At 43.8% G+C, this 15,486-nt stretch overlaps 1 protein-coding gene across 4 annotated transcripts in view; it reads right to left on the reverse strand.

Moving 5' to 3' along the window:
• Positions 1-15,486, reverse strand: part of PRR5 (proline rich 5) — a 92,764-nt gene that overhangs the window by 17,214 nt on the left and 60,064 nt on the right. For all 4 annotated transcript variants that reach the window (XM_075112714.1, XM_075112725.1, XM_075112736.1 and 1 more), the window contains 2 exons: positions 14,181-14,272; positions 11,774-11,914 (listed from right to left, as the gene is read on the reverse strand). In XM_075112714.1, the coding sequence (XP_074968815.1) occupies positions 11,774-11,914; positions 14,181-14,272 (233 nt within the window). The remainder of the gene's footprint in view (positions 1-11,773; positions 11,915-14,180; positions 14,273-15,486) is intronic.

Here is a 15,486-nt window from a genome sequence, read left to right on the forward strand (position 1 = left end):
AAGACAATAAAGCTTCTAATTTCTTTTCAGGCTCCCTCATGAAGTTCTTGCTGATCTATACACATTAAGCAAATCTAACCTTGCTGGGGAATTCATGACTTTTAACTCCGAGAATTCAAGCCTTTTACCTACTCTTGGCTCTGAGTGTTTTCTCATTTAACATTCATTACAGGAAAAGCCATCTTACATTTATTTTCAGGTGGGTACTCAAACAGAAAAAAGGAAGGCAGAGCCCGCCCTCAGTGCATCCAGGCTCTTGTGAAGAGACATCCAAGAAACGCTTTTGAAGAGCTGCAAACATTAACTTGACTGCTGTTACCTACTTGTGAGGATTTCTGATACTGCCTTTCACAGCCACCCTCCCCTTTTAAATCATTAATGAACATTCATCCCTCAGCATCCTCCACGCTGCTTCATCCTTTGCAGATGACTGAATTTACTCCACAAATTTTCTTCTTTTCTGAAATACACCTGAACAGGCTGAGCAAAGGTTGTCAGCTGCGTGTTCTGGATTTTTAAAATTTTTCCTATTTCTGGCAGTGACACGATTCTCACCACCAACAACTCATCCCTGTGAGCCAGAAAGCAGCTGACCATCTCCAGATCACCTATCTACCCTAGTTTAAGAAGGTGCCTGGCTCAGTCACCACCTGCAGGCAGCTGCCTGCTCGGGCAACCAGCCACTCAGGACAGCTGCTTGCCCTCAGCTTGTTGCTTGTGCAAGCAGGGAGCAACACACTGGTACAACTGGGAACTGAGCAGCACACTCCTGAGCAAGCGCTTTGTGGTTATTCTCATGCACAAGGAGGTTGAGCTTCCAACAATCCCTGAACACAGTAGTTTTGGAGCCCAGCTGCCCAGCAGCCCGGGCCTGCGGGAGCCCTCGTAGCTTGCCGCAAAAGCTTTGCTGAAAGCAACAAAATCTTACAGAACAATTCAATTTCAATTAAAAAGTCCTTGCCAATTCAAAATATTTGGAAAGTAACTGACTGGATTTAGAGTGGAAACCCTCTCTCAGCAACCCAATGTGCAGAAGACAAAAAGGACACAAAATCTGAGTTTACGGCCAGAGAGCACTAAGCAGTGTACGCCCCAAATGCAAACAGTACACGGAGTAGGAATGTAACCATATGAGTGGCTCTAAAGGGCTGACCTTCCCTCCTTCACCCCCATCACCCGTCAGGGACATGCACTCCACGTTCTGGCAAAATTCAGCAGCATTCAGCAATTCTTGCAACAACTGTGGGAGATCTACATGTAATGGAAACCTGTGTGGTTGAAACCAACAGGCGCTCTGACCTACCTCTTGTAGATATGACAAAAGGGTTTTTTTTTCCCCAAAGCTGGCTGATGCTTTAATTCACATAACATCACACAGCCACCTCCCTGCAGCAAGCCTTCTCCTTGCTTCTGTTCTAAATGTTAACAACACTGCTAAATATACAAACTTATTTTAGAACTTTTCAGACAAAACTACTGCCCAGTTCCTCCTCTGCTATACATGGGTGTTAGCCGAGTTGCATTAGCTTTGTACTGCCTAAACATCTGTCCTCATATGATTCAGTCATTTTGAGAAACAATGGAAATACCCCCCTGATCCTTCCAAGGTTTTGTTCTCTTCAGCTGAACCAGGAAACCACAAGAAAGGCTCGTGAGTGATACAGGAGGAATGATGGATGTATTTTTCTTTTGTGGAGCCCAAACAGGCAACCTACAGGAGAAGAAAAAGGATCACATTGCCCTTAGTCTCTAGAGGACATATAGACCACTACAGTCAACGATGTATTATTTGTCATAAAGTCACTCTAGTAAGTTTGTCTCGTTTCCTTCTGTTCCTCACTTGTCTATCCAGATACATCTACTGCCTCGTGCAGCATGCTGCACAATCTTTAGTGCAGAGACCATATTTTCATTGTGTTTATACAGTGCCCAGTGTGTGAAGGCTTTTGTCTACCCACACTAGCAAGAAAGGAGGCTTGGAGATCCACGGCAGCCGGTAATAGAAGCAGCTGACAGCTCTTAGCTGCTCAAAGAGAAGATATTTAAATGGTTTTATGCAAGAGCCACTCTGGGTACAACAGCTGTATTTTGCAAAATACCTTTCTGACAGATTTCAGCAAGGCTAAACAACAGCTCTTCCTCTTGCCAGTGCCAGCTTGATTGCAGCAGGCTTGCTTCTTGCTTTGCATTTGGATCAGAGAGCACTAAAGCGCAATGCCCTGCCTAATGACTTCAAACCAGAGGCCGCTGGATCCATTTTGAAGTGCACATTAGTTGGGAGCAGTCCCTTCCCCTCCCTGCACCCCTGGCTTGCCCCACCACAGCTCCCACCCTCTTTCTGATGGATGGTTGCTTCTCAGTAAAACCACGCCACTACGGCCAGCCGGTTTGCTCACAGCGAAGCTGTGTCACATCTTTGTCACCTTCTACTACAGAAATTGTGCTGCAATCATCCAGTAGCTCACTGGAAACAGAAGAAAGCTCCAAACAGATAACAGTTTAAATCAAAGAATGTAATCTGAATCCTGCTCTGTCACATGATTAACTGTTTACCTTTTAATTGCCTGTAGTAATTGGGCAGTGGCAAGTTAATGAATTTCACAGTACGTATCGCATATCAGCGTGCCGCATGGTTGTTTCTTCTGCAGCCACAGCAGAGCTAAGGGTAAGACTGTGAAATTACCAACAGAAGACAATTAACCCTGTCCACTCACTGTGGGAGAAAGGATGCCTCTGAGAAACTCATTCACTCACTCCCCTATCTTTTGCAGATTGCAAAGCACAGCCTTTTTATTTTTGAAAGAAATACACCACAAAGCAGTTAGTTACCTTCTGCACAAGTCCCTGTGCCACCAGGCTAGTGCACACTGTCCCCACAGGGTGCTGGCCGTGGCACCAGCAACCACAGGTTGGGAGAGGAAAGGCTTGGGGATGGGGCTCATGTGGCATGGCAGAGCAGGAGCTTCCATACTCTTCACAACTCTTTCCATTCTCAGTGCACCTTCTCGGGAGAAGGCAGAGGCTAGGACATTTTATATAATTTGTTTTAATCCCCATGTCAGCTTCAATGGAAACACATCTTTCCATAATAATAAAATTCTATAGCGTAGATGGAGAAACAGGCAAACACCAAAACCCCACGAGAAATCACTCCTGACGGAGAGCAATCACCTGCCAGAGTTGCTTCCAAACAATTCATACAGGAGACCATTTGTTTCATTCCTCTCTAATTATAGGGGACTTTTCCACGAAGTTGCCATTGACACTGGTGTGGGCAAACCACCCGGTGCCTGCTGCTGGGGGATACCCCCCTCCTAGGGCAAGGAGCACTGGCCATGCCTCCTTCTGTCCCCAAACCAGACGGGCAGCTGGCTGCCCGCCAGAGACTGCAGCCCGCTCCAGCTCCCGCTGCCTACATGGCAAATGGAGCTTCACAGCATCTGCATTTCCACTAGCTGCAGCCTGGGTCCCCGTAACTTGCTCAGGTTGCCACTGCCTCGGAGAGGACTCAGCCATTCAGGCATCGCTGAGAGATGCTTGTCAGTCACGACCACCTAACAGGCCCACAGGCAGGCAGCTCCCCCCATTGTGTGTCCTGGCACTCTGCAACTGGCTGCTACTGGGTCTTGACCCAGTTTATGAGCATAATCGAAGACAGGAGGGGGAAACTGAGATGAGAAAGAGCTGCCTGCAAGGACAAGCTTCCAGCTGTCCTCCATGTGACTAACATGCTGCCAGCTACTTCCCTCTCTGCATTCCTCCCTCCCACCCTGTGGGAAAACAAGATGGGGTCAGGGGAGGAGAAGAGTCAGAAGGCAACATATGTGAAGGTAAAAGGTGATGAAGCAGCCAGCGAGATGATGGGAGAAGCTCTGCTACCAGCAAGCACCAGTGTTCAAAATCCAGTGAGCACCGTGCCGCCGCATGTCTGCCGCCAGCCCCGTGTCTGCCACAGGAAAGGCTCAAGGAGCAGGAGGAGGACGGGCACATGGGCTGCCTCTGAAATCTCCTGGCGGAAAGTTACTCTGCTAGCCCTGGGCTCAGCCGGAAAGCTTTAGGCAGTGAGAAGGCAGGGAGACAGCGGTACCTGTGCAAGGGACTACCCGAGGCACTCTGCACCCAGCTGCAGCTCAGGCCAGATCTGACTGGAACCCGATGTTGACTTGTCTCCAAAACCCATGGGGAAACCCACATATGCATCACTACAATACAACCCTGCACAGTCTTTCTGTTGGAAGTGTGACTTTTGCCATTCCTCTTGTGAGCAGGGCCAGATGAATCCCAGCAGGGCAGAATAGGAGGTGCTGCACCAGCGGCCCCGACCAGAGCATTGGCTGACCTTGCTATCTGCATGGACACCACTTGGTAATGGAGAGCAAACCGTCCTCCCCTTTTGTGCCAGGAGCCACCACTGACGTAGCTGGCAGACACCACCCACGGTGCCGGTGGCACTGGGGATGGCTCTCAGGTCTGTGGTTAGCCAGAACAGCCAAGGAGTGACTGCCACCTCTTGGGGGGACACCCTGCAACACGCCCCCATAGTGCCCTGGGCAATTCAACAGCCGCGATTCCCTGGTGGCTGTGTCTACCTGGGGACACTCTGGGAAATGAAATTATATTCACTAAATTTAGAAGAGAAAGCTGTTCAGATAAATTGTGCTTAGGCTTCTGATGTAGAATTGAAGTGTCATTAATTTAACTCGCCTCCCTTCCTACCCCTTTAATTCTCAGAATGAGTGTCCGTACAGAGTTTTAATGAGGTTTAATTAATCTTCTTTAAAAGGTAGCTTAGATTAACTTTCTTATGTTTCCCCTGTAGACAACCCATGAATTACAGTATTAAAGCACCCTGCCTCAAAGGATTCCTGTACCGTGGGAATGTTTTCTGCTCAGAGTTTTTCTATAGTGAAAATTTCTATGCTATCTTTTATGCCAGTTTTAGTCTACTGGCCCAAATGGGTCCACAAAATAAAACTGTATGAACTAATGCAATTAGTTAAAACTTCCTCCCTTTCACTCAATAAAATTACAGGGTCTGCAGGGACATTCTAATTCAAGTGAAGAATGATTTTACTGATCTAACTATTTTGTTAAGGATTAAGGATTTGCCTGTCAATGAACTTGTACTGGTTTTAACAGGCCAGTTTCATTAAGGGAGGCAAACTCCAGGTGACTGACATGTATCTGAATAAGGACAACCTGGTTTAGTCGAAGTTAAACGTGTATCTAACTGACTCAAACTGAAACTACTCACACTTGGGTTGCACAAGTAAATTATTGTGGGCTAAGGTAGTCTCGGGTGCTGTAGGCAGCAGCTACACCACCGTAACTCCGTGCATGCTCACTCTAGCCCCAAGGCAAGTGTTGGGTAATTTGAAGGAGGACACGTAAGCACTTCTCACTTACCACAGTGCAAGACAGCAAATGGGCAGTAACTGCTCAGCACCTGATGGACGGTAACAGCATAACTCAGGGCTGTCTAGACAACAGCCGTGGCGTTCGACCAGCTCCATCTGAAGCTGTACCTTCTGTTAACTAACTGGTATCCTTCACAGAAGTGACATTTTACTTAATGCAAGGTACTCTTAAAATGCGCTATGAGGGTACACCCAAAGGGAGTTTGCACAATGCAAATTGCCTTCTAAAGCAATTTTGTTTAATTGGTATGGAGAAGGTTGTGGTCATGTTCCCTTGAACACTGTCTTTCTGTTAAGAGGAGGGGCAAGATGCATATTTGAATTACCACACCATGGTGTTCATGAGACAGGTTCATATATAACAAAGCAAAACAACTGCAACATCTCATGTTGCTTTCCTGTTATTCTGCTGCTTAAGGTTACAGAAGTGACAACACGTAGCGTTGTCAAATATGTTGAGAGCTAGTTTTGGAGTACTTGATTTCAAAACAAAATATTCTTTTCATATGGCAATGGACTTCCATGGGCTTTAGTTACAAAGAGGGTCTACATGAGTGCAGATCTTTCAAGGTCCATGGTGCAGAAATGCTGGCTGCCTTGGAGTTACTACTGAAAAAGCCCCCTGTCAGTCAGGCTTACAGAATGGTTAAGAGCAACCACGCTCGCTCCACCTATCTCTGCCCCTAGAGAAAACATACTTGTGGTGAGCTGTGAAGTAAGTGCCAGGTGGAAACAGAGCTAAAAACATTATAGAGGGAAAATGTCTCTGATGTGGTTTCCCTCCTTAAATATAAGCCTACAGCTTGTAAATGGAAAACAGCTAGCCATCGACTGCCACTGACACCTTCTTAGGACAACATCCCAAGTTATGGCAGGGGAACTGTTCTTGATTGGCATGCAAGCAAGTGAAGGCGGTACATCGGTTAGTACAAGTAGTGTCTTTCACGCTCCCACCTGGCACCATCGGCTGACTGAAATGTCAGCACAGCTGTAATGTACATTTACACCTTTCTGGTTCCCCTGTGTTGCACTCAGGCTACAGCTGCTGCCACTTTTTTGAACTCTTCAGTCAGTTCCCAGCTTCTTGTTTCGTACTCATGGACACAGCACATCCCAATCTGCTTGAGGCAATACCCCAAGATACAGATTTAATAATTCTAGAGTTTTTGCTGCATCCATGCAGAAATGATTCTCAGCACCAGAAAACTAGCACAATAATAAAAACTATATGAAGAAATTAAAAAGCAAAAATGACAAGTACTCCTCACTAGCAACAAGGTCAAGATTTTCTTCTAAAAGGATCTTTTTCCCACAACAAATGAATGCTATGCTATCATGGCAATACAAATTCATACCAGGATAACAAACCTGTGTCAATTTAAATACTGCAAACCGCACGTGCTGGTAGAGACAAGGAATAAGAATAAGACAGAGGATATTGCTTAGAAGCGAACATTGTTTCTACAAAGTACTCTGCAGTGTAAATCTTGAGGGTCAGTTTCTCGGTTTCGCCTATGTCAGTACAAAGCAAAGGACTCCTCCCTTTGTGTCAGGCAGATTTCTTACCTGACTCCTTACACGCCTATGGAGCTGATGCAAATGACAGAGACAAGCCACCCTTTTTACCAGGAAGGAAGAAAGCACATTTATGCACAGCTCAGGGGAAGCACAGATTTTTGATATGGTGATTTGTATTTAAATAGGGTCTACAACACATTTTTTATAGGTTTCTATTTTTTATGTCTTGTAAACCAGGAATTCAGAAAAAGACAGAGGAATTAAAAGCATGTTGAAACCTCCCGCCCACACCGTTTTGCTCAACCTCTGCTTCAGGTCCAAGACTTAGTATGACAGCCTCTCAAAAGCAACCAACAAATTTGAAACCCTACGGCCATAAAGAATGGACCTCAGCTGACAGGCGTTGCAGTGTTACAGCAAATCTGTTGTTCCACAGGCAGGACCCTGCAGTTTTCCAATAGCAAAGGGCATTTTGTTTTCAAGCACTATGTTGTCTTTGGTTTGGTGTTGTGGCTGCTGAAATGGAAAAACAGCACTCTGTACACTTGCTTTCAGCTCTTGCAATGTGCTTTTCCACCCTATTAAAGTGCAAGGAGCTGAACCTACATTTAGGAACTTTGCAGAGATAACAAACAGGTTCCACCAGGCAGTTTTATGTATTTATTTTGTCTTCCTTTACAGAGAAAGACAACAGGCAAGGGAGTTCAAATGAAGCTCAGAGAAACCAAAAAGGAAACCACAGGTTTTATTTTCCTCTTCAGAGCTTATGTTTAGTGAGGCCTCATCCCTCAGCATGACAGATATTGTGTTGCGCTTCTGTAGGGTTTTTAAATACCTCGGGTCACCCAGAGAGATTCTGTGAACTCAAATAATCCCGATGTTAACCAAAAGATGCAGATAAACACTCTTTAATTCTTCTCTTCAAACTTTCTCAGATCTCAGGAGAGATACCTGGAAGTAACGTGTTCCAGTTTCAGTGGCAAAGGTCTTCAACAGCACATTTTGGGAAGTAAGTCAGATTGTTTATCCTCTGGTGGTAGTTTTGCTCTCTTTGGTTCACAGATCATAATGGAGAAAATTCTTTTCTGTCTCCTCCTGTTTATCCCTCTCCCTCCAGCTTGCTAAATCCACCCAAAGAGAAAGGTCATCAAGGTAAGACTGACAATTCAGTGTAGTTACATGAGCTCCCGAGCATCTCTCTGTGCTCAAAAGTGGTTTTAGCTCTTCTTTTACTTCCCTCCATCATGACTCTGCTCTTGAAGGCCCTAAAAGTTAAACAGGAGCATCCTGGAGGTACTTTAGCTTATGTTGCCTGTAAGTGGCCACAAAGGACTAACATTTCAGTTTGTGCTTTGTAACTGGGTCAGGCTATGCCAGCACAGAAAGTTTGAGTGGTATAAAGCCCTTCTTTCATGCTGTGGTAAAACTCCAACTGACATCCAACACCATGGGAATATCACTCCTTCCTCCAGTTCTGGGGGACCGCTTCTTTCCCAATAGATTACTGGCTTGTAATTAGTCCAGGTTATAGCACTGGTAAGATGCAGAAATGGCTTTACTGGATTGGAGAACCCAAGTCTAATAATTAACCTGAGGAATAATTTCTGATCCTTTAAATGAGGGTTTTCTTACAACAAAGCTTCAGATATACAATCTGCTATTGCAATACTTGTAACAGCTTTATCCTAGAAATGGAGACTCTTTCCTTCAAAGCGGGACTGCATAGAGGAGGTGTGAGATTTTCCTCCCTTCCTCTCCCCGCCCCTCTATTTTTTAAAAAAAAATCTTTGCTGTCTTGGATGCCAGGAAATGGAGGTGTCTGGCTCTCTGGGAAAATTGTGAGGTATGTGTCAGGTTGGTGATCCCTTCTGTCCCAAGGTATATCCTCTATCATGTCACTGTATGCCAGAGGACTGCTGTGGGTGCTGTATCGCACGCTAGAGTATGAAATGCATGGCTGTTTTTTCCATACTTCGAACAAATAGTTTACTGTGGACAGGGTGAAAAGTTTGATGCAAAGAAGGAAAACCAACCACCCAAACAATGAAGTAAGAGGCTCAACTTCATTTCAGGCCCTTTTATTCAGGAGGTCTTTGGCAGGGGCTGTTTTATCCTCCTTGCCAGAGCGCAGCCAGCTGAGCAAGCAAGGAATGTGTGCAACTTGCAGTAGGTCAGTAACTTCACAGAGGTCAACGAAATCGCTCACATGCTGAGGCCAACGAAGCCAACCCACTCTCAGGTAAAATGTGTGCTTACTGAGCTTTGCTGAATCAGCCCCTACCTTCTGAATAAAGTCCAAGGATTGCTGCAGCTTCCATTTCCTCTTTAACAAATATCCGTTCCCCTCCATAAGGAAAGTGTCTTCTCCTGACAAACTGACAGAGGTCCTCCCCTACACCATGACAAGCTGAAACATGAGCAATACCAGACACACCCTGCATTAGTTACCAAACCTTTGCCACTTTAATCCAGTCTAACAGGACAGACTGGTGCATGTCAGCATGGGCCTTTGTCAACCTGTGACCTTCAGCTGACATGACAGCTGCTGTCTTGAAGAACATGACCTACTCCTTAATTTCGTAACACAGCTGCACAAGGCTGTCAAGGACAGAAATGGGGAAATTTAGCACCACGTTTAACACGTGGGCCAGGGTCGACATCACTAGATTAATCTTCTAGACATGGGAGTCTGCTCCAGTGTCACCGAGTTTGTTATGGAAGAGATATCCATAGTAGACATAGATAGGGATTAGACAATGTCCACACCAAGACATCATCTCTTAGGCTGGGAAATCCACGCACACAAGCCCACCAGGTGCTCTTGGGAGAGCTGAATTGTTATCTCTCTTCCAGCCCTATTCACATGTTGAGCTAATCTAAGTCAAGGAAATTCCATTATTATGCCATACATGTACAAAATTTGCGTTTATTTAACATTACATTTGAGTTTGGGAAAAAGCCTTTGTTCTGAAATCCAGTTATTGACTAACACTGCTAAGCATGTAAACAGCTTATTCCCAGATCCTCTTCCGACCTTTTCCTGTAATTTCCGTTAGATTTTAAACCACAAGTTTGGCAGAGCTATTGCCGAGAAAGGACTTTCACCATCCCACCACACAACCGTAGGTAACATGTGCAGAAATAAATGCCCAGGGGCAAACTGCCTTTCACTTCGTTATTGATTTCTATCAACAGCTTTGCAACAAGAATGGATGTGGCATTTTACCCTAACCAGGCATTCACCTTATTAACACCTCCATTTGTTGAAGAAAGCAGATTTGCAAAGAAACTGTTTCTTGTAGCACTAATCCTGGCAAACGGCTCCACATCACCTCCTGTGAACTTTCTAAATCAGGATGTTATTCAGTTCCCAGCTCACCACTGAATTCATTTGAAGCCGGATCTTGCCCATAGCCAACACAGTCTCTCTAAAGAAGAAACCACAAAAAAGCTAGCAGATCTGTTAGCAACGACACTGCTGAAGCCTGGTTTAGAACACACAGTTTACCTCACTTCTTAGAAGGGATGAGGCCTGACAGACAACCTCCCTGTGATTAAGGTTTTCGTGATGGTTCTCTCCTGTGTGGAGTCTCCCCTGTCTATTAATACAACTGGGTTCGCAGCTCAATTACATGAATTCTTTGATGTTTCATTATGCAGTTAAGCCCATGCTCCAGTTTTCCCCCAGGCTCTTCTCCTCTCTCCAGACACTAATTTCCATGAACCTCCTAGGAATCTTAATATCCCCGATATCGCTGTCATTGTGCCACAATCAGCCAGCAGTTTCAAGAAGCATTTGGCAAGTTGGAGGTCAGGGAGAAGGGTGACAAGGGACAAGCAGGCAGTCATATCGCATAAATATCTTTTTCTGAGAAAACTAGGCTGAGCGCACCATTATACACTCCAACACATGTACACTGTGATAGCAGGTGTGAAATCCCTTTCTTCACCCAGCAGAGAGAATCTTACTCCTTGCCCCGTTTTCAACACTGGCCTCTAGATTATCCTGCTCTTTAAAACAATTCCAGACACAGAACTAATACATACAGTGATCAAGAGCAAAGAATCATTTTAAGTGTGAGAAACTATACCCTTTCATTTACTGTAAATCTATTTATTAAAAAAAAAAAACACAACAAAAAAAAAAACAACCAAATCACCAGCTAGAAAAACCTCAACTTCCTCACCCTCTGAGACTCCACTCCTGGTGCTCTCCCTCCCTTCTGCCTCATCCCCCTTCTTCTCATCACAAGCTCATGCTTTTCATTAATTAAGAAAACAAACAAAACAAAAACAAAACCAACCCCAAAAAACTGTTAACTTGCCTTTGCCTGGAATTCATCTTTTTGTTTTGTTTCTCCTCATTATTACTCAAAAAATATCTGGTCGTAATGTTTTTGTATCAACAGCTTTGATAGAATTTGGTTCCAGTGACCAAATATGACCGTGATTCAACCATAAATTGCATATTCACTTTGCTGCCTACTCCAGATGTGAAGCTTCATATCCAGATCTGCTAATGCAGCAACACACAGCATTTCACGGAAGTCATGTTATTACCACATATACTGGTCTGCTTGCAAAACTTTGTATTTCAAGGCCCACATTTTCAAAACGACTCTTTACTCTCAGGTCCTCTGGATCTTAAGGCATGAAATCTGAACCCTGCAGTCTCTACTTTTAGATATTAGGACCACGTTTAATTGCACAGAAGCTCTGGCATTGTGGGTAAGAAGTTTTCAATGAATGAGCAAAATTAGAGGTTGCTTAAGAAGACTTCAGCAATACATACAAAAAGACAGATAAAGAAAACAGCTTGAGAAAAGTAACCAATTTACCTGGAGTATTAACAGCATCTGAATAATAGAAGGTGGAACTCTGGCTCTGGAACGCGATAATGCATCTTCCAATTTAATGTTGAGGGTAATTATATTCCTAAAGTGCAGAAGAGCCAGCTGCCGAACTGAGGGCTCCTTCCCCTTAGAAAGAGAAGCAAAACAGGATGGATTATGAGCAGTGTGAAAATGAGTTTCAAAACCCTCTGTCAAAATTCCTTCCTCCACTTCTGAGGGACTACAAGAATGGTAAGCCTGAATGAAAAGCAGAGGAAACATGACAAAGGACACAGAGCAGCCTACAAATCTGCAGAGTGAATTTGATTTGGCAGTAATGAACACTGCAGACAATGACTGAATCTGACTGTGTATGAAGATGATGAGGGGTTGAGATGGGATGTCCGGGATCATACTTGAGCACAAAATATATATGAATATTTTATACTTGAACAGTAATGAAATGTACCATATGTTTTAAAAAAAAAAAAGCAGGGTTGAAAAAGGGTTGAACTTCCATTATTTCTCAAGATTTTGAGTACTGGCTGGATACTGTCTTCAAATTATGGTGGGAATCCTGACTCAGCCCACCTGTGGATCCTCCTTTTCTCCACAGTTTAGGAGACTTAACTATAAGGTAGAAGCAGAGCTGAAGTTTCATATTGCATTTTCAAAGGCATCTTTTTTGCAGTTCAAGCATCACCTCTCATTGGAAAAAAAACTCATCTGAGGAATACAGTGCTAGATCTGCCTGCAGAGATTAACATCACTTGCCTCATACCTCATGAGGATTGTAAAACTGTTCCCACTGCCAGCACCAGGGCTTTCTCTGTGGATATATATGGCTGTACATATATATATTGTTGCCTGCAGATCTCAGTGCTGCCAGCCAAATATTAATCACCCTGGAAGGACTGATATTCAGTTGGTATTGACTTACCCTAGTTTAGAACAAAAAAAGCCTGACCCCACCACACCCACTCCTTTTCACTTTGTTAATTATTTGTACTGAAGTAAAGACGGTCAAATCTGGTGCAGTTGCTAATGAACAGAATTTACAAGAGCACAGAAGAACCAGCTGGACTTTTGAAGTATTCTTAGAATACTAGGCACCTAGATCTATTTGAAATTACATGGGATTTGGGGTTCTTACCCCCTCCAGGCTCGTTTGAAAATTCAAGCAATTACTTCCAACTGAAAGGTGAGGAAACATGTTGCCAAATTATTTTCAAAGGCCTCAGGAACACAACAGTGAAAAGGGGTATTTGGTGCAATTTTCAAAAACGTCTGAGTGAGTTCTAATTTAGTCAAGTCAGCATGGAAAACCAGGTTGAGAGCCTACCTTTATCTCTAGGTTCCCAAATGCCTTGGATTTAAATTCTGTGGCACTATGAAAAATCTCTCTAGGTTCCCAAATGCCTTGGATTTAAATTCTGTGGCACTATGAAAAATCTCCCATCATGTTCTAATAGGGTTTTTAATACTGTGTCTATTGTTTTAAGGTTTCTACTGGTAAGATGGAAATCAATGGCTGAAGTAGCCCTGTATGCCTTTAGAGCTCTTTTCTTTCAGAATCAAATTCTGTGTAAAGTTGCAGCTTTTCCACTGAATTCAGATTTCACGCCTGTTACTAACTGCAGGTGCAAACGGTAGCATCGATAACATTTCAGCAATCATTTTAGGCATGAAGTCCACTTGGAAAACAAGGAGAACATTTCCAAAGCTTTCCCAAATATGTTTAGGCACCAAACTCCCACTAAAATCTGCAGCTACCTAAGAGCAACTCCAGAAGGTCACTTATACCTATCTGGTACAGGTTTCCTTGGGACTTAAGTGATAAACAACGCACTGGCCATCACTAAGTTAGAAGAGTGAGCCTCATCCAAAACAGATCAAGTATGTATTGCGGGTTTAAAATTACTGGAGTAAAATTCTGTGCCTATGTAAATAGGTCTAACTTCACTGACTAATGCTGTTCATTTATAGTAGCATAGAATTTGACCTTGGAAATACAATCCCTTTTAAAAAATGGAGATGCTTCAAAGACTAATTCACATCACAGAGAAGGAAATGTATATATTCAAGTCAACACAGCTCCACTTATTTCAATGTGTGCATATTCCAGTTCGTAATTCGTAACCCTTTTTGACTTTTAGTGTGAGTTGACAGAAGGACTAGCCATCCTCCCTGCACTCCACTCCTGTTTTCAAAGTTCGCCTTCATCTTTTTCACCCAAGCACTTCAAACCGGTTTGCGTAAGTAACAGATTTACATGACATGACTATACACAACAGCTGCACTGCAAGGCTGGCCCAAGGAGAAAGAGTTAAGGATTGCATCAATCTGTTGATGAACCAGTAAAGTTACTTTTTCCAGTTTTTCAAGATTTTATAGTAACAGAGTAATTTTTCACCTGCACAGGATAGAAAATAGCCTGAAGCATGGGCAGGACATCACTGAAAAAAAAATCCCAGGTTTCAGCTAAGGTATCCAGTAGTTTCTGTCCTGCAAAAACACAAAACAAACTAGTGAACCGTTTAGGTAGTAACCATCTAACTGCAAAGACTAAAACATGTAGGAAACAATGTTGATCTGCTATTATACACAAAGATGAATCATGTAACAGCTACTATTAGCAGTATGGTATTAGTGGTATTCCTTTCACTGTATCGGATCTTTCAGTATTTGCGTCTTTTCAGATGACACATCCAATGTTCTTAGTAAACTCAGAGACTTTGAGGTTAAAGCTTACTCAGGAAAACCCCATGGAGAATAACAGCTCAGGATACCTCCTTTTCTCCTTGCAGTAATACCTACTGGACAAGACTGCGGAGGAGAGCAGTAGGAGCAGGACACATCAGGTTAAAGATGGAAACTTTCCTGCAGAGGAATCTCCCCCACCATGCTCCCCTCTGTCCTCTAAGCCGTAAGCCAGCAGAGCAAACTGTCATCTGTGGAGATCCTCCACAAAGCATCCCCTCAGACTGATCCCTTAGCTTCCCTGTATCTCCACTTACATAGAAAATCTTACCCAAGATTTATGGAAAAAGAGAATGGTGTTGTGGCTCTGCTTTTTACTGTAACTTTCAAAGGATGCAGTCAAAACCAGCTATGAAGTGAGCTCCCGTGGTCCTCACAGCGATGCCACCTCCCTCTCTATCCCTTCCCCAGCTGCAGCCACCTGGAAGCCTCCCCGGCGGGGAACGGAGAAGCTCTGGCCAGGTCATAAAATCAGGTTGAACACAGAGCTCCTTACAGAACATTTTGTAAAACACAGAAGCAAATGCAGGAGCTGAGATCTACAGGAGAGTAAGTCTGGCTCGATAGCTGGATGCTGGCTTTAAGTCCCTGTTCCCCAAAACAGCCTGTGTGACCTTGGGCAAGCTCTTTAGCACCCCTGTGCCTCTAACCCAACCATGAAAGGACAGCAGTGCCACTGCACCTCCACCAGCAAGTATTATGGAGATAAATACATCAATGATTATGAGGCATTCAAAGAAGACAATATGACTTATCAGGAAGCAAATTAAAGAGCAATCAATCAATATTACTATTGGTGTCAGAATCAGATACAACTCTGAATTTTTGTATTACAGCATTACTTACGGCCTCAGGCAGGGAACATTTTGCCCAGAATTACACACACATCGCAAAGAAACTGTTCATGAAAGCATCTACACTCCAAGTCAGCAAGTGCCAACCTTTATTATGGGATACTT

This window comes from Phalacrocorax aristotelis, chromosome 1 (assembly GCF_949628215.1).
Source record: "Phalacrocorax aristotelis chromosome 1, bGulAri2.1, whole genome shotgun sequence".
Taxonomy (NCBI): Eukaryota; Metazoa; Chordata; class Aves; order Suliformes; family Phalacrocoracidae; genus Phalacrocorax; species Phalacrocorax aristotelis.